This window comes from Elephantulus edwardii, unplaced genomic scaffold, assembly GCF_000299155.1.
Source record: "Elephantulus edwardii isolate Elephantulus edwardi_28Jun2011 unplaced genomic scaffold, EleEdw1.0 scaffold00075, whole genome shotgun sequence".
NCBI lineage: Eukaryota > Metazoa > Chordata > Mammalia > Macroscelidea > Macroscelididae > Elephantulus > Elephantulus edwardii.
The window spans coordinates 12,462,043-12,481,641 of NW_006399825.1; the positions used below are offsets into that span (position 1 = coordinate 12,462,043).

A 19,599-nucleotide genomic window follows, 5' to 3' on the forward strand; every position below is an offset into this window, starting at 1 on the left:
TTATCATTCGTTACCCACTTGTTTGTCATTTATTCACAGAAACTAACTTTCCTTGTGGTAGGGGCAGGATTAGATATGAGCCCTGGTGACCTAGTGGTTAGCTGCCCACCAAGTGCTCCACTGAGAAAGATGTAGTAGCATTCTGTTTCAGAAAAGATAACAATCTTGGAAATCCTTCCAGGCAAGTTCTGTTCTGTCTTCTGTCCTGTAGAGTCTCTATGAGCCAGAATCACCTTGATGGCAATAGGATATATTTGTTGTTGTTGTTATGTTGTTAGCTACCATCAAGTCAGACACTGGGCTCATGGTGATTCCATACAGTGGAGCAAACCACTGCTCTATCTTGCCCATCTTCGTCATCATCTGGCAGACCAGCCCACTGGGATCCATAAGGTTTTCATTAGTTAATCTGGTCCTTTCCTCCTAATCCTTCTTAGTCTGTAAAAACCACTAAAACCTGTTCAGCATCTGAGCAGCATGCAAACCTCCCCTGACAGATGGGTGGTGGCTGCATGTAAGTGACACGAGCCAGGAATTGAACTTGAATTTTTCACATGAAAGCCAAAAACTTTATCACGTTATCACTTTATCATATGTATAGTAAAACCCCATTTCTGTTGAGTGTGAATCATAACAACCTTACATTGGATTTCCAAAGCTGTAAATCTTTTCTGTAAGTGACTGCTAGCTAATCTTTCTACTGTGGACCATCGCATGGATTCAAATCTCTGACCCTTTAGTTAGAAATCCAACATATTATGCATTATACCACTGGGGCTCGATATATTTATGTATGTGTGTGTGTAGTAGAGAGAGAGAGAGTGCTCTCTAGTGGCTTTGTGGTAAGGAGTTGCACTGCCAACCCAAAGGCATGCAGTTCGAACCCACCAACTACTCTTCAGGAGAAAGATGGGCATTCTCCTGTCATGCGACCATCTCTGAAAACCTGTTAGAAGGTCAGCTGTGAGGAGTTGGTTTTGACTCAACAGTACATAACAACAACAGTATATATATGTGTGTGTGTGTGTGTGTGTGTGTGTATATATATATATACATACATATATATATATACACACACACACACACACATGCATATATATAACCTCCACTTTCTAAATAACATGCCTCCGGAAACTCTATGAACTTTGATAAATGTTAATAGTTGCACAGGGGCTTCAGGCCTTTTATTCATAGGGTTGCTATGAGTCATGCTTGACTCAAAGGCAATCAACAACATATATATATATATATATATATTACATAACAATATATATAGCACATAACAACTGTATATAGCATGTAACAATGATATATAGTGCATAGTAACTATATATATAGTACATAACAACAACTATATATATCTACTACATAACAGTGTGTGTGTGTGTGTGTGTGTATAGTATATAACAGTGTGTGTGTGTGTACTGTCTAGTTAGGGCAGGAAGACAAATGTATTAGCTTTGTTACATGTGTAAGTTCAGGACCTTAAGTCTAACTGGGGCAATAAGAAAGATACACATGGAACACTTAGATTACAGTGGAAGGCAGTGGGTTGTTGCCTCCTGAAATCCACAGTAAAATGACCTCAAGCCCTTTTAAGAACACAGTACAATCAGTGGTGCAATCAGTAAATGGTGGAGCTGTTGAGAGAAGTGGGAATTGAGTTGCATGTGCCAGAATGACTGGGAGAAGAACTAGCAAAACAGGTGGGACAAGTGGTGTGGTGTGGTGTGGTGTGGTGTGGTGTGGTGTGGTGTGGTGTGGTGTGGTGTGGTGTGGTGTGAAGAACTAGAGATGAGAGAAGAAGAAGGAGCAAAGAGCCCAGCAGGAAGCGGGTTGGCCTTGAGCAGAGTGTGATTGTGGGAGCTGGAGGGCGAGATACCTGCAGCATGTCTGAAATATGCTTACAGGAGAAAGGTGATTCACAGCATTACTTGCCTATCTAGGATGGACAAGTTACTCTAGCCTTCCTGGGCCTCAGTTTCTTTGTGTACAAAGCAAGAATTAATAATACCTTGTTCACAAAGTTATAAAGCAAGGATTAAATGAAACAATGCATGTGGATGTGCTTTGTAACAGATAAAACATATGCAAATGAGCATTATAATTATTATCATTAACAGCAGTAGTGAAAACATCCGATAGGGGAAGAGTTGGGACATCTCTGAATGTCTAGTTTATAGTGTTAGAAGCTCCTCCCTGAACAGATGGGTGGCGTTGGGTACAGACAAGTTATTTTTTACTCATGTCAGCCCCATGAGACAGAGAAGAACTGCTCCATGGGGTGTTCTAGACTAGTTTTCTAGTAGTTAAGAAAACAGATTGCCTTGTTATTCTCCTGTAGAGTTACTGGGTGGTAGATTCAAACTGCCAGCCTTTCAGGTGGCAGAAGAGTTCTTAGCTGTTGTGCCACCAGAGTTTTTAATGCTCGTCTGTAGATAACCTGCCTGATTTTGATCTTGGAAAGGCCTCATGTTATAGGCCACCACCACAGACATGGCTCTGGATGGTTAAGGAGATCAACTGGAATTCTAGTGTGCATCTTAACCTGTTCTAATTTGAATTCCAGAAAGGTAGTTTCTGGAACACCACCCTTAGAGAGTCCAAAAGAGGCAGCAAGTAAGGTTTCATAATCTCTGTTGAGTGAGAGTTGTGTCCATATAGCCAGGTTTGGGATTAACATGGACATAGCTGACCCTGTAGTGTCTGAAGGGCCCCTGATCCCATCCTGCGTATTTGGTGGGATAGTATCCTTACCACCTTGCAGAAGCATTCAGGCTAAAGTGCTCCTATGTTTAGGGCTTTAAAGGAGGAGGAAGCTTTCCTTTGCAAGAGCAAGTGACCCAAGGGATCCTGCACAAGTTGAATGTGCAAATGTAGTCCCTGGCACCTGTCACTGCAAGCCATGGGTTAACTCAGTCTTCTATGTAATATTTAATGCATATGAAACTTTGCAACCAAAAGACCCATTCCATAAAAATTTGAACAGGTGAAACCTTGAATTTCCAGAATGTGTATATTCACTGCTAAACCCTTTTTAGCAATATTAACATCACCTGTTATCTGTGAAGCTGTGTGTATGTCTGGGTCTCTGAGAGAGGTTCAGCCCTCTCCATTTGGGATAGGAAACAAAATGGACTATTTAGATGTCCTTTACTCACCACCATGCCTTATTCTGCCTAAAGTTGACACTCTGATTTACAATCACAATGCTTAGAGCCCAGGCATCATTTAGTGCTATATTAGTGGAGACAGAAGGTCTTAAATATCTTCTGTTTGGAGAGAACACAGCCAAGATGGCAAAGGCTCAAAGCATAAACCACCTGGCCAGAATCACCCTCCAACCTAGTGGTCACCTCATCCCTGGAAGCCGTCCCTTTTGTCATTTGGCCCAGTGGACTTCATTGGCCCTTTGAGGAAACTAATGAGACAGGGGACTGATCTCGGAGAATCTAGTGGAAGAAGACAAACATGCATACAACCAGAAAAATACATAAGCCAGACTGAACAAAGTCCTATTTATGAAAGAAGTATGAAGAACACAGGAAGGGTTTCTCTTGTCCCAAATGGGAGGAGGTCTGAACCTGGTGGCTTTGAGCATTATCATTAACAAAGACTATGTATCCAACTTAAAACTTAGCATTTGGATAAAAATTCTAAAGGAGTATTTACAAAGGGACTGAAAAAACCCAGATCTGTTGCTATCAAGTCAATTCCCACTCCTGGTGACACCATGGATTACAGTGTCCTACAAGTAATCATTATGGAAGCAGACCACCAACCCTTTCTTTTGTAGCTCTCCTAAAGAGACTTAACAGCAGGTCCTAGAAAGTAAAGGTGGGTATGACTAGATGAGACACCTGAGGTCAGATCGCAACTTTCCCCTGGAGAAGCTACTGCTGTTAAGTAGTGTCTTAGCCAAGCATTTACTGAGCACCTCTGTTTGGGTTTGTTTCCCCCAGATGACAAGAATTTCCTGAGGCTGCAGAATGACGGCCGGAGAGAGGGCCAGTATGGGCGGCTCATCAGTCCGCCCGTGCATTTGCCCCACAGCCCCGTGTGCATGGAGTTCCAGTATCAAGCCACGGGCAGCCGCGGGGTGACGCTGCAGGTGGTGAGGGAAGCCAGCCAGGAGAGCAAGCTCCTGTGGGTCATCCGTGAGGACCAGGGCAGCGAGTGGAAACACGGGCGCATCATCCTGCCCCGCTACGACATGGAGTACCAGGTGGGGTGGTGGAGGGAGCCTGTGTGGTGATGCCAGGGAGTCGTTGTGATCTGTGTTTCAATATTTCAAAGGGCCATGCCCATTCATCATTAGGGAACGTGGTTAAGCCCTGCTGTTTTCATTGTGTTTCTCCAGTTGTCATGGCAACTAAATGACACTCTTATTTGTTATTCAGAATGTGCCTATCTCTACACCCAGACTTGGTTCTTTGTTCCTCCTATTGCCTTTTATATTGCTGAAATCTTCCCCCGACAAATGTTTCTTCTCTCCATTTTATTTTAGATTGCTATCAGGTAGGCTGACAAAGGCACACAGAAGCCAGGGAAAGAAACACAAACAAACCCTCCACACATAAGAGCGGAGGCCTGTGAGGTCTCCTTAGAATCCAAGGAGGAAGTGGGAAGGAGCTCCCAGACAAATCCCAAGGATCATAAGCCCAGGAAAGTGGAGGGGATATGCTGTGTGACTCTTTGGCCAGCAGACCTGAGAGATTCCCATTCAAGCGGCCTCTTCTCCACAGCTCCATGAGCTGGGCTCTATTATCTCTGTCCTACAGAGCAAGAGACTGAGGCACAGATGGGTATGCGCAGCTGCGGCTGAAACTTGGGTAGAAGTAGACACGCCGTGGAAGAGGTGACTGGGAACCAGCCAAAGCATTAACCTGCTCCTCCCCAGACGAGAAGCAGCAACAGATGGCTGGTGAGGCGGCCAACTGCTCGCTCAGCTTGCCAGAGGACGTGTACTAGTTTGCAGAGAGAACCTGAGGAGGGAGAGGGTGAGGGATGATTGGAGACCACAGAGCAGAGGGCCTTCTGTATGGAGTGTATAGGCGCTCTCTTAAGGTTAGGAGGTGTCCTGAGACCCTTCCCATCACCACCTGGGGTCCCACTTAGACACCTATGTTTGTTGTTGTTATTATGGGCCATCAAGTCAGCTAGGAGTCATGGCAACCCTTTTAACCTAACCTGTGCCCGTGCTCACATCTGATATGCTCAAGCCCATTGTGACAGTCACTGTGTCAAATCATCTTGTTGGGGGTCTTCTTTTCTTCCTCTGACCCTTCACCTTTCCTAGCATGATGTCTTTTTTCTAAGGACTGGCCCTTCTTAGCAACTTGCCCAAAGTCTGTGAGACACAGTTCCTCCAAGACAGACAGACAGACCTGTTTGTGGTTTTGGCCGTCCATGGGATACTCAGCACTCCTTGAGGACACAATTCAAAAGCAACAATTCCTCTTCAGTCATTCGTATTCATTGTCCTATAAGCCACTCCCCTCCACCAAGAAAACTCATTGCCATCAAGTCTATTTCCCGTTTTTAGTGTCCCTCTAGGAGAGAGGACAACTGGCTCTTCAGGATTTCTGAGACTGTAGTCTTTTTAGAAGCAGACTTCCAAGGAAGTCTTCCTCCTGTCTGATGAGAGCCACTGGTAGATTCAAACCACTGACCTGTACCTTAGCAGCTGAGTGTTTACCCATTGCACTACCAGGGCCTCTTACTGTCCTGGGTTGTAGGTTCCTACACCCATTTTAGTCTCACCCACTACATGGTGAGCTCCTCTAGTACAAAGTCTTGCCTTCATACCTGTGTAACTGCTCTGTGTCCAGCACGTAGTAGAGGTGCTCAGTGCACTGCTGAGAACAAATACTGTCCTTCCTTGTGGTAATCAAAGCGCTGTAATAAGGGAACCATAATGCAATGTGCTCCCAAAGCGACGTCTTTCTTACATCACTCCAACCTATGTATGCCCTGAGTTTTCAAATGCCTGGTTTGGGCATTGGAAACATTTATGAGAAAGGAACTTTAAAAAAAAAGAAAAAAAAAAAACCTCACACAACTAGGGAAATGTCAACCCTACCTTTAAGTACATCTGATTGTGGTTCTTTTAACCAACCCGTTCTAGTTCCTGGACAATGATAATGTAGCACCTTCTTGGCTTATATTACTGTTATTATTAATCCCGCCTATGCATTTGATTTGAGCCAACTCTCTTTAAAAATTAAGATTTCAAATTCCATAGTCATATGGACAACAGACGAGTACCAGGTACACACACATTTATGTATCTGTACACCCTCAAACACACCTACCTACCAGTACACCTACACGTTTACATACTTATCCACCTACATACACGTTAGCCTCCAGTTAAAAGAAATTAAGGAATTATTACACTACTTGGGCTGGGAAACTCCGCTAACAACTTTTGTTTTCTGGTTTCTAGATCGTGTTTGAGGGAATGATAGGGAAAGGACGCTCGGGAGAGATTGCCATTGATGACATTCGGCTCAGCACCGACGTCCCGCTAGAGAGCTGCATGGGTACGTGACGGCCCTTAGTGGCTTTTCCACATCAGACGCTGGGGGCTGGGGCATACAAGATGAGGCAGCACACCGTTCCAAACCAATGTGCAGCACCGGGAGGGCAGCGGCAGTCCCTGTGGGAGGTGAGGTATGAGTGTAGCTGGGCTGACTTCAGAATGGGAGGGGTGCAGCTGAGGTTTCTATCTCTGTTCCCAATCAGAAATAGACATGTGCTAAGATTGTGGAGATCCAGGGTGCCAAGACCCCATCATCAAACTCCAGCTTTTAGCAAAGAAAATGCTAGAGGACAAGAGCAACTGCCAGTCAGAATTACATGCTGGGAAGATTTGATGGCTTTAATGGAAGCTTTTGCTGGGAGGCAAAAATAGTACATATGTTATATAAGAGTGATAACACAATTACCCAAGTAGAACTTTTTACATGAATGGATTGCAGCGCCATAGCATGTGAAGGGAGAGTCTAGATTTGCCCTAAAGTTGTTATTGCTAATGCCCAATGCCCTAGAACTATTGTTAGATTAACTACCCCATGACAGGTGAGAGACTCAGATATGACCCCATGACTGTCACCTGGTCAGAAGGGCTGAACAGCCAGATCACCTTGACACACACACACACACACACGATTCAGTGCCTGCAGAAGAAGTCCCCAAGGGCACCCAGTTTATCTCCTCTCAAAGTCACAGACGTTCCTGAAAGCAAGAGGGTGTAATCCTGAGTCGGCAGCATGACTTTAATAACTCACCAAGCACTTACCTAGGCACATGACCCCAGGGGTGTGTGCCCGCCTGGTGATGTCAGAAGCACCTGGGACTGCCCCAGTCCCACTGGGCACCTCTCAGCCTCGGGCCTCTAAAAGTAATCCAGGCTCTGAGAAAGTAATCAGTAGTAAGTGACTGATTACAATGCTTCGGGGACCCATTACTCTATGAAGGACTTTTTGTTCCAAAGCAACTTTGAGATCAGCTCCCCACCCACCCTGAAGGTGATCTGTTAGACAGTCCCAAACACAAAGAGGGTGCCGATAAATTGAGGGCATTACAAAAATGCCCAAGTCACTTTCATTATACCCTATGGTTTCTTTCCTTTATCTAACATTCATTTTTCTTTATTTTGTTTTCTAGAACCCATCTCAGCTTTTGCAGGTGAGAATTTTCAAGGTAAAAAAAAATGCATGCCTTTTCCTTTCCCCTATGTATTGTGAATTTTTTGGAAGGATTCAACTCCAAGTTTGTCACTTCTTGCAAGAGTCAACAGACTCCTCAGTTTCCCAACACTAGGTGGCGCCAACAACACCTCTAGACAGAGGGGAAGGGGGATTGAGATCCTCGCTGTCTCCTGTTAATTAAAGTTTAGAAACCTATAATAGAGACAAATAGGTTACAGATAAACCTTTCAGCCTTGCATTGTCCAACGGGGAGCAATGAGGCTGAAAATGCATGAGTGGTAAGAAAGGAGAGGCTGTGGGAAGATGGAGGAACAACAACAAAAAAAAATAAGTAGTAAATTAAAAGTGAAATGAGGTGGCAATGATTTATTTTAGCCTGAAGATGATTTCTTTCCAGTTGCAGGGGACCAAGGCAGCAATCTCAATTAACCCTCAGTGAGGTGCACTGGCTGGCAGATATGTGAGGGAAGGAAGTTAGGGAAAAGGCAGAGGGGACAGTTATCTGGAGGAGGACAAATTATAGAATTCAGGAACTGGTGTCTGGTAACAGGAACAAGGACATACGTGTGATGACTAGAGGTAGAGTACTTTAAAAGACAGGACTGGACTGAAAAGTGGAGAAGGGTGTTTTTATCCCTTAGACACTAATAGAGCCAAATGAGAAGAATTTGGGAGCTTTCCTCACTCAGGAATCTTCTTTTTAAAGCCACTCTCCAGTCTTGGATGATGATAAATATGTGTGCTGTTACAGTGTTAGGGATGAGTTGAATGGCACACTTGATGTTTCTATCCAGGATTTAGGTGAAAAGCATTAACAGCAGCCTCTTTAAATGTGTCCCTTCCTTTGTCCCAAGTGTAGAATCAGAATCATACACCCTCACCCTCACCTAGTGACAGGGATGTTTTATAACCCATTTTATGCAAGCAATCGTGTGAGGTTGTGTCATCTAGGTTTAACCCCACAGGTGACAGCATCTCAGAGATAAGGGAAGTCATTTTTATATCTGATGTCTGAGCTCGTTATCTTCACTCTCATTAATCTGTCCAGCTCATGGCTGCAGAGAGACGAATTCCTGCTTTGCCACCTAAATGTGCTTTCTGTCTTCAAATCATCTTGCCTAATTCGCCACTCATTCTCCATATTTCCAAGACAGTAGGCGAGGGGATGAAGCCACTGGGTGGAAGAATATCCAAATAGAAAATCTTTTCTTTTTTTCTAACCTGCCCGAACTTCCCTGAGCCCCATGCCCTCCTGCCCAGCCTGTATTTCAGAGTTTGACGTGTATTCTCATACACATTTTGGTGCTCTGTGGGTGTGGGGTTTAATTGAATGTGGACCCAAAGGATTGGAAGGAAGGCTGAGAGCAAAACTCCACAGCTTGGATTACGGTTGAGTTCAAGTTCTAACCTTCAGGACCCAAGGTAACACTTGTCCTGGTGAAGGGCTTATGTTTTGCACCTGAATCCCATTGGATTGTTGAAATTCCAAGCTCCCAGGAAAGGCTAGCTGAAGTCTTGCCAGCGACTGTCACAGACATTGTTTTTCTCTTGGCCACTCATATCCTGGCCCAAGATTGACAAGGGCGGTGGTGGCTGAGTGCTTCGCTTCTGTGAGAGTAAGTCAACCAGGGCCCGTGTGCTCTCCTTGAAGCTGTGTTTACCATGAGGTTTCACAGGCAGGTCATGTTCTCTTCTTTAAAATATATAAATAATAGATAATCAGAGCAGCCGTGCTCATTTAGCCAAAATAAACACAGGGCTTAGGGACTTGAAGGTAAGAATTCGCTGCGCCTACCTCGGGCTGCTGACGGGCTGAGCAAAGGCAGTTTGGGGATTGCAAAGATTGCTCTGTGGCTGCTGGCTTAGAAGATGAGCATCGTTGGAAGGAGAAAACCCAGTTTGGAGGAATAGAGATTTGGCCAAGGAACACAGAGGCAAGACCAAGTTTGGAATTAAAAGTAACAATTGGGATCACAGTGGCATTTCACATTGGTAGCCGTCCAGATGCACCCAAGGCTGAGAGTTCTCTTCTTGCCCAGCTTGGAGCCCATTTGACCTCAGGGTGCAATGCTGTGTCTTCATTCAAAGTCACCCATTTGTGGGAGGAAGGAGAAATGCCCACTCTGTCTCACCAGGTGATTGGCATAAAGTTCCTCTCCTGGTCAGGACAGTGGGAGTTCTCTGTTGATCACAGGACATGGGTACCTAGGCAGCTAAGCACGCTTTTCACTGAAAGGAGAAGTCAGGTTTGGGTAGACATGGTTATGGTGAAACCCTCTTAACAATAGAGACTGACAATGCCAGTGTGGTTTTAGAACTCGAGTTGTTTTCCTTTTCCATTTATAAATTAATCATGAGACAGAAATAAGCTCATTCTTTGGGAGAGACCAATGTGTACTAGACAAATCTTTAGGGAAATGCAATAAAAGTAGCCTTTGGACCTGGGCTTATTAGCTATTCCTCTCTTTGAGACATTGAAGTATCTTTCATTTTCTGCCTCTTACTTGTTTTCTTGCCTTAAAACATTTTCTTTTTGTTCAAATCACCTTGAGTTTTCTGCTTAGTGGGAGTACTTTGATTGCATACCACAGTGAGTCAGTAATGAAGGGAAACAAGGTGTGGAGGAAAAAAGTATACAGAGAGAACAGGAGAGAGAATGAACAAGTGGTGGTGTCATGTGATTTCGAAAAAGACCCTTTTAGCTGTTGCAGTGAGTCACGTTTTAAACAATGTAGACTGGGCGTGCATTTTTTCCTCCTCCTTTTATTTTTTTTTTTAAAGTGGTGTCTATAAACATAGTGCAGCAATATATCTTTTCCTGGAATTTCAGCTCTAGCAAATGAAAAACTGTGTAAAGGGAAAACAAACTAAAAAAAAAGTAAGGAAGAAATGAGAAGTGGTATAATTAAGGTGATGGATTATTTCTTCTTAACCAACGTGTTCTTTTTTTCAATAAGAGGGAAAAGAATAAAAGGGGGGAAGAGCCAATAAAAGTATATAAAGCCCATAATCAGAGTTCTTCTGTCAGTGGTGGCCAGGTGGTTATTTTTAGCAGCTCACAGTGAAAGCAAGAGTTTGTTTGTGTTAGAGGCTGTGGGCTTTGAAAAAGCATAGAGACTGGGCCTGGTACCCTACTTGCTAGAGCCCCATAAAATGCCAGGCACAGCTGCATGTGTTGAAAGTGATATTTGAGTGGAGGGCTCAGAACTGCTGTGTATCATTGATGAATGCTAAAAGGAACATCAGTATCACCTTTTAGTGACTAAAAGGTATGGGCCATTTCTGAGTGCTTCAAAGGTACATTTCTTTTGTCCTTCACAGTGTTCATCCAGGGTAAGCAGCAGGAGTCACTGGGTGTCACAGTTAAGCACTTGTTTACTAACCAGAAGGTTAGTATTCAGATCCTCTCAAAGGTACCTCAGAAGACAGGCCTGGTGATCTACTTCCTTGAGGTCACATCCCCTGCACCTGTGAGGCCACCGAGTCGGAATAGACTCAGAGGCAATGAACATCAGCACCTGGGAGAAAGTGGACTGCAGAGGAGGTTGGGGGAGCAATGTTAAGACAGCTGTTAGGGGTCCTGATAGGGTCAAGTCGATGTTGACTCTCTGCCTTGGATTTTGTTGTGGGTTCTGTTATTTAGTGCCAAGTCCCTGGTACCTCCTGCCCAACTTACCCTTCCATCTCCTCTCTCATCCCTGATGGGCTGCCCCCAGTGGCACTGCCAGTCAGGACCGAGGACCAGGGCTCCTCCCTTCTTCTCCTAGCTTTCTCCACTAGCAGCACTTCGGAGACGCATTGAGGGTTAAACAGTGTTCTTGCTCCTAATCCACTGATGAAATGCAGAAAAGTCTTCCTAAGCCCTGCCAGGGTTCCAGATAGGCAGCTGTGGGGTGCGAATCCCCCTCCTTGGGGCTCCAGCTGCCAGATTACGGCTAGGTGTTTCTGAGCAAGGAAGCATGGAGATCAGATGTGTGTAAACCGGGTACTGCTTGGCTGCCGTTGCTTGCCTGGGGGGATGCCGAGGCATCCTCTGTGTGTTCGCCTGCTCACGCCGCCGCCCTGTCACAGCAGCCTTACACATCCCCTCCCTGAAGGTTTACTAGTCATCTAAACAGCTGCCAAGGTCAGTTTGTCTAAGGGGAGACAGACTTTTTCTTTTTTTTACTTGTTTTCTCTGCAAAAACTCAAAGGCAAAGCTTTTGTTTAAAGAAAGTAGCATATGCAACAATGGGTGAATAAATTCCTTATTTTAAAGTAGCGTAAGTGCAGGGGCCAGTGACACCGTAGGAGAACTTTTACCTCCGGGAGGGAGACTCGTGTTTGATTCCTGGCTGATACGCCTCAATTACAGCCACGATTCCTCTGATGGAGGAGTCTTGTGCGTAACTGAGATGCTGAATATATTTCACTAGAGTGTCCAGACTCGGGCAGACCAGGAACAAAGGCCTGACAATGTGCTTCCAGATAGTAGCCAGTGGGTGAGAGCCTCATGGGTCACAATGACTGGACACACAGCTGATCTTGCAGGTGGCATGGGATTGTACAGTATTTCATTTCATTGTGTATATTTTTGCCACCAGGTGGGGCGCTAACAATAGCATGTTGTTGTTGTTGTTGTTGTTGTTGTTGTTGTTGTTGTTGTATGCTGTCAAAGCATCACCAAAGGGATGACAAGCGGTAGATTTCGGCTACTGACAGACCTGAATTTGACAGAACTGGCAGTTTAGATTCTTGTTCAGTCACCAAACAGTTCAGATTAAGCATCACCAAGACAGCTGTGCCTCCCAGCGACCCTATGATCAGCAGATCTGTACCTGGGCCTACCCTGGGCTGTCACCCCAATCTCTGTCACACTCAGGCCCACTATTGCAGTCACTGTGCTGGTCCATCTCATTGAGGGTTATCCTCACCTTCTGTGACCCTCTGCCTTTCTACATGTGATAGATATCTCCTTCCAATGACTAGCCACTCCTAACAACACACACAAAGTATGTGAGACCAAGTGTCTCCCTTTCTTGCTTCTAAAGAGCATGCTGGGTGCACCTTCTCCAAGACCAATTTATTCTTTTGGCCGTCCATAGGATACCACATTTCAAAGGAACTACTTCTTCTTCTGCCCTCTATATTCAGTGTGTCCAATTTTCAGACACATACGAAGCAATGGAAAATGACTTGCATCAGATTCCGCTCAGTTGAAACGTCACTGATATGTAACTTTGAGTCAGAACTGACTCATTCATAGCTGACCGTCCAGGGGGTTTGCAGAGGCAATAAGTCACATGGGAGGAGATTGCACATCTTTTCTTGTAGAGCAGCTGATGGATTTGAACTGCCTGCCTTCCTGCTGGCAGTGCAGCTTCTTACCTCTAGGCCACCTGAGCTCCTTCAGTTTAAACAGAGAATGTAAAAATGCTAGCCTAGTGAAAAACCTTCCACTGACCCTCCCAATGCTGCTTATAAAGCAACATGGAAAAGTCATTTCTCAGGATGCATTTCTCATTCACGTTCTCTTTCCAAACAAGGTTAATTGCTGCACCCACATTCTTCCACTATCTTCTGTAAACTTCTCTGGAGGTGTAAAACTTTTTGAACCCTTTTGATCTGAAACACCCCTTCACCAGCCACTTCATTTTCAACCAGTACAAAAAGGATATCACAGATAGACCAAGTCTAAAACATGTCTGATAGGTAAAAATATTTTTGCGTTTTTTCATTTTTTTTTTTTCCCTTGTGAGCGAGCAGGCTCACCTTTGGTACCTTTCAAAACTTTTTCTGATTCTTCCAGGTTCAGAGAACACTCTGGACACTTAAGTGGGAGAGATGCCTTGCCCTTTTTTAGGGATTCTGTGAATCCCAACCTGGATGTTGACACAGCAATCCTCAGATAGATTGAAGCCGACTTTAAAGAAGACGGTTTCTCGTTCTGATTCTACTGCTTAGACTTAAAGGGAGCAGTACCCTTTTTTCCTTTTTTTTAAAATGCGATTTTATTGTAAGATTTTCCTTTTTTTTAAAATGCGATTTTATTGTAAGATTTTCCTTTTTTTAAAAAATGCGATTTTATTGTAAGTTTATAAAGAACTTGCATTTCCATTCATTCATTGTTGCATAGATTTTTTCAATAAATTTCTGCATAATAAAGATTTAGACTTTGTGAAACATATAGTCTATCCCAAGTACTCAGTTACCATTGATGTGTGAAACCAGCCAGAGACAATATCTAACACAATGACCAGACTGTGTTTCAATAAAACTTTATTTTTTAAAACAGTGTCAGGCCAGTTAAACCTACAAACTAAACAGTTAGCTGGCTGCTGAGTTAAATCATAGGCTGCTTTCTGTCTAGCTAGTTCTCATCCTGGTTATGCAGCCTACTATTAGTGGAAAACTCCTCAAGGACGCTGGGCCATTGCCTGGGTTTCCTTTTTGCCATCCTCCTCAGTCTTCCCCCAGCAGAAAACTTCTTATCCTCTCATGTCCTCTGGTCCCACATCTGAAATTGAAGATAAGCATGTTAGGTTCTTCAAAAGTTGTTGTTGTTGTTGTTGTTGTTGTTATGTGCCGTCGAGTCGTTTGCGACTCATAGCGACCCTATGTACAACAGCCCTAAACCCTGCTCTATCCTGTGCCAATCACATTGCCTCTGACACACCCATCCAGATTACCCCAGTCACTGAATCAATCCACCTCATAGAAGGTCTTCCCCTCCTGTGCTGCCCCTCTACTCTACCCAACATGATGTCCCTCTCTAAAGACCTGTCTCTCCTTACAACATGTCCAAATTATTGTTACTGAGGAAAAAACAGGAAGATTCCATGCAGCTCATCTCTGACGAGCACACAAGATATGTCCACTCACTGTAGCTATTAATACAACTGCATTTCTCCCTTTGCTGGTTAATTCCACAACCCTACTTTCCCAAGGGAAATGGAAGGAACACTACCTGCTGTGAAATTTTCTCCTGTGCATGGCTTCTCAGGATTTACTGTTGCCCAGAATTATGATTCTTTCCATTTGAATTACCTCGTTCTCCAGAGGACCCAGAAAGTTACAGGTGGAAGCCTGCTTAATCTTGCAAATACACTTGAAGTTATTGACTGTTTAGACATGTTCCTCATTACTTTATACAATGAGAAGACTTTGTGAAGAATGGAGTTTTTGCATCTGACTGGTACAGGATGAAATTGCCCCTCCTTCTCCTGAGAGAATGGGGTTATAGCTGCTGTTAGCTGGCAATGAGCTGGTTCCATTCATAGTGACCCCATTGCAACATTGCAGAATCCTCTGTCTTTACTGTATTTTAGTCCCTTGTTGTTACCATTGTATTGAAGGTCTTTTTCATTGGCCCTGTCTGCTTTACCAGTCATGATGTCCTTCAAGTCTCTCCTAATAAGATGTCCACAATACGTGACATAAAGTCTTGCTATCCTTCCTTCTAAGGAACACTCCCACTGCACCTCCTCTGAGACAGATTTGTTTAGTCTTTCGGCAGCTCCTGGTATAGCCAGTATTCTTTGGCACAATTCAAGACCACAATTTAGAGGCATCAGTTCTTCACTGACAAATTGAATTTGATTTGGGTTGTTGTTGCTGTTTAATCGAGTACAGCTCATAGTGACCCTTTGAACAACAGACCTGAACCTTGTCCTATCCTGTGCCGTCCTCATTGACTCTGACACAATTGAGCCCATTGCTGAAGTGACTGTGTCAGTCCAGCTCATTGAGGGTCTTCTTCTCTTTTGCTGACCCTCCTCCACCTTTGCAAACATGATGTCCCCCTCCAGAGATTAGCCTCTTTAGCATCATGCCTGAAGTATGTGTGATGAAGCTCTGTCTTCTTTGTCTCCAAGAAGCATTCTTACGGCACTTTCTCTAAGACACAGCTGTTAGTTCTTTGCCATATTCAAAACTGTTCTCCAGCAGAAATTAATGAAAAGTGGTTCAGGAGCTCAAAGCATTTTCCCCATTTAAAAATATATCTCATAAGTGAGCTGAAAAAGCTAGAATAATCCAAGGGCAAGTTCAGGCCATTACATCGCAAGCTCTGGGTGAAGCCAACATCTCACCCATACTCTTTCCCGTATTTGAGAGTACCTAGCCTAGGCGCCTTTGACCCTACGCCTGAGGAGGCAAAAGAGACTCAAATGTAGCTAGTCCTCGACTAGAGCACCTGGTACAGGTGGCAACTGTCCAAAGGGGACACCTTTTTCTCTGTTTCACAGAGCAGTGAGACATAAGCCAGCAGAGTCATCTCTCAACAGTCATTTTCCAAGTATGGTTGTCCTATGAAGGACCAGTTAGTCATCAGCATTTTCCAGGGAGTCTGAAAGTTGATCTAAAATACATTCCTCTGTCTGTCCATCCATTCACCCACCTGTCCATCAGTCCATCTGGGATTTGTGAGATTGCTGGTATTATCTGGGAAGGCACTTTGCTTCAGATAGGATTTAACCGACATTGATTTCTCCTCACCCCTCCACCCTCCTCCTCTGGTTATCTCACTACCACAGCCTCCTTGAAAGCTACCATTGACAGTAGATGTTAAATGGGTACAATCTACCTGCCCTTGGGAACTGGCTCTTTTTAGCTGTAGGATGTGCACAAAAACTTCTGGTCCCCAACTACAAGTCACCAAGGACTTATTTCTGGAGAAAGAGAACAATTTGTTAGCTCTAGCCTCTCCTTTCTAACTCCTCTTTTGACACAATTGGGGGTAATGGAGGCAGGTGTGTTGGAGTGAGTGGGACTGGCTCAGGACAGGCCAGGGTCAGACCTATTGTACACAGAGTTGTTTGGAGTTGCAAGCGCCTCAATGGCACATAAGGACCACCACTATTAGAAGGGAGCTCTGGTGCAGTAGTTTGGTAGGTGTGAAGACTGCTAACCAAAAGGTCAATGGTTTGAGTCCACCAGCTGCTCTATGAGAGAAAGATGGGAAGTGTCCTTCTGTAAAAATTGACAGCCTTGGAAACTGATCACTGGAAGTCAATGGCATATGGCACAACTTCACAGTAGTCGGTTTGATAGCATTAAAAACACAAACATGTTGTTGTTGTTGTTATGTGCCATCGAGTCGCCTGCAACTCATAGCGACCCTATGTACAACAGCCCTAAACTCCGCTCTGTCCTGTGCCAATCGCACTGTCTCTGACACTCCCACCCCAATTATCCCAGTCACTGAATCAATCCACCTTATAGAGGGCCTTCCCTTCCTGCGCTGTCCCTCCACCCTCCCAAGCATGATGTCCCTCTCTAAGGACCAGTCTCTCCTCACAACATGTCCAAAGTATGTTAGACGGAGCCTCAGAATCCTTGCCTCCAAGGAGCCACCCGGTTTAACCCTCTCCCGGACAAATCTGTTTGTTTTCCTAGCAGTCCATGGTATTCTCAATACTCCTCTCCAGCACCATAGCTCAAAGGCATCAATTCTCCTTCTATCCTCCTTGGTCATTGTCCAACTCTCTGGTGCATAACAAGTGATTGCAAAAACCATGGCCTGTATCAGACACACCTTAGTCTCCAAAGAGACACCATTGCTCTTCAGCACTTTGGAGAAGTCCCTAACAGCAGACTTTTCCATAGCGATGCACCTTTTAATTTCCTGGCTGCTGGTGCCAAGACTGTTGACTATGGAGCCAAGCAAACTAAAGCTGTGTACAATCTCAATCTCTTACCCATCCATCCTGATGCTGCCAATTGGTCCAGTGGTGTGGGCTGATTTGGTTTTTTCTGTTTGGGTTTGGTTGATTTCCTTACTTGTTTGTTGTGGGTTTTTTTAATTATTATTTCTTTAGAGATGTTCATCAGGTAGATTGAAAGAATCTGTCATGAAGATATCTTTTGTCATAAAGTTTTTACTACATGTTGATAATTTTGGACCTGACAGATTGATAGTAAGGAAGGGACCTTTTGGCACAAATGACCCTTATCTTCTAAGGCGGAGCAGGATTCTGAGGTGATGGGTCGTTATCTCTGATTCTGGAGTTGTAATCTACACCTTATGGTTAACTATCCTGCGTAGACTATTTCCACTAGACCCTAACTTTATCAACACAACCACTTTCACAGTCTCAAAAAAAGCCTCCTATTTCCCCAACCCCAGCACTTTGGAGCCCTGGGTGGTGCATTTAATGTGGTACAGCAGCATTTTGGCTGAAGGAAAGCAAACCTTTGAGCTCAGAGTGTCTTGTGATGGAAGGAAAGTTTGCAGGTTGGTGACTGTTTTCTGTTTGACAAAATCGTGTGCTGCTACCTTTATGGTGGGTCAGGAGCTTCTCTCTGTGGATTTTATCACCTTCCTTTGAGCCGAAGCCTCATTAGAGGACACAGCCCTCACTGTGGCACCAAACCCAAATCAGAGGCAAACCCGAGGGTGCCTGTGGGGCAAGGGGGGACAGTTCTGAGGAACTTTGGGCTCTCCCGGCACACTTTGTTGTTTCCTGCTCCTTCTTGTGAGCCTGCAGGCACATCCACCGGCGGTTGCCAGGCAGCAGATACTCCCGGTGACCTGTATAATGAGTTGACACCAGTACACTGTGACTCGCAAGCTGGCCATTTCAAGGAGCCATTTTCAGCATCTCGCTCTCTCTTTTCTGTTTCTGTGCATAATTTCCAATATGGCCAAAAAAAGGGGGGGACAGTCTTTTCTCACCACAGTACTAACATTATTAAAAGCTGATAGAAAGCTGTCAGATAGTTTAGGGGACGAAGAAAAAGAGAACAGATAATACAAGAATACAGAAATGAAGGAGGGGACATTTGGGGGTTCACAGGTTCTTTGTACCCCAGGGGCTCTGGGTGTGGCCTGTCAGGCTGCGCATCCTTCTCCAAGCCCTTGTAGTATTGTGTAACCTGTCCTGGTCCAAGAGACACTGAAGTAGCCTGCACCTGAGCAGAAAGACATTCCCTACAACTGGGAAAGCCAATGAACAGGAGACAGGAAGGAGGGCAGCCAGCCCCTGAGATGCCCAAGGAAAATATTCTTATTTCTTGCACCTCCGAGAACACTTCACAGCCACCTCTCAGCTGTTTCCCAAGTCACAAAGGAGTTCCAGTGTTTGTTGAGACATAGGTGCTGGTGAACGCTATCTCAGAAATAGGTGTTTTAGCTTCAAGCCAGGCATTTCTTCAGCTGGCATTTTTGAGCACCTCATCTGTGCATGGAAACCCAGAGGAGAATGAGTTCCTCTGCTGGAGGAGCTCCGAGTCTCACGGGAGAGGCAGAACACATGCGTGAGCCCTAGCCCTGCCTGTGTCTCCACCAGAGTCACGCCCACAGGGTAGGACCAATGATGCGTGGAGGCACCTCCTGTTCAGAGTTCCCTTCCAGCAGCATCCCAGGGGGAATGAAGACACGTTTTTTTCCTGGCCACCACCACTTGATACAAGCAGCTAGGGAGACATTTTTCATAGGTTAAGCATACATCATTTTTCAGAAGTAAAGATCATGTCTGGTTTTGGCGAGCTCAGAAGCTCCTCACCCCTTTCTGAGCCAGATTCTCATCTGATGTAAATCTTTGGGAGAATCAAGTTGTAGTACTGCTTTGCTTCAAATGGGACTCTAGCCAGTCCTTCCCCAGAGTTACCCTGGGCTTAAATCTACTACATCATCTCCATGGCAACCAGAGGCCAGCCAGTGTAAACCATTGCCTTCTAAATCCTCTCCTAGCTTCTTCCAGGCCCAGTCTCTTCCGTGATTAAGAATGATCTCTCTCTTTGCTCTCAGGCACTTGCTCACTCTCGCTCTCACATACCCACTTGCATAATTTTGTGTCAATAGTTTTGTTGTTGTTGTTGTTGTTGTTGCAACATCCCTTCCAATCAGCTTTTTAAATTCTCCATGCAATTAAAAAAAAAGAAGGTGCATTAGTCATTGCTTGAT

At 44.7% G+C, this 19,599-nt stretch overlaps 1 protein-coding gene across 5 annotated transcripts in view; it reads left to right on the plus strand.

The window, feature by feature from the left end:
• NRP2 (neuropilin 2) overlaps window positions 1-19,599 on the plus strand; it is a 147,008-nt gene that overhangs the window by 104,711 nt on the left and 22,698 nt on the right. For 3 of the 5 annotated variants that reach the window (XM_006889116.1, XM_006889113.1, XM_006889114.1), the window contains exons 13-15: window positions 3,963-4,225; window positions 6,449-6,545; window positions 7,672-7,692. In XM_006889116.1, coding sequence (XP_006889178.1) covers window positions 3,963-4,225; window positions 6,449-6,545; window positions 7,672-7,692 — 381 coding nt within the window. Of the gene's footprint in view, window positions 1-3,962; window positions 4,226-6,448; window positions 6,546-7,671; window positions 7,708-19,599 lie in introns of all 5 variants that reach the window. The other 2 variants (XM_006889115.1, XM_006889112.1) reach the window with 1 other exon arrangement.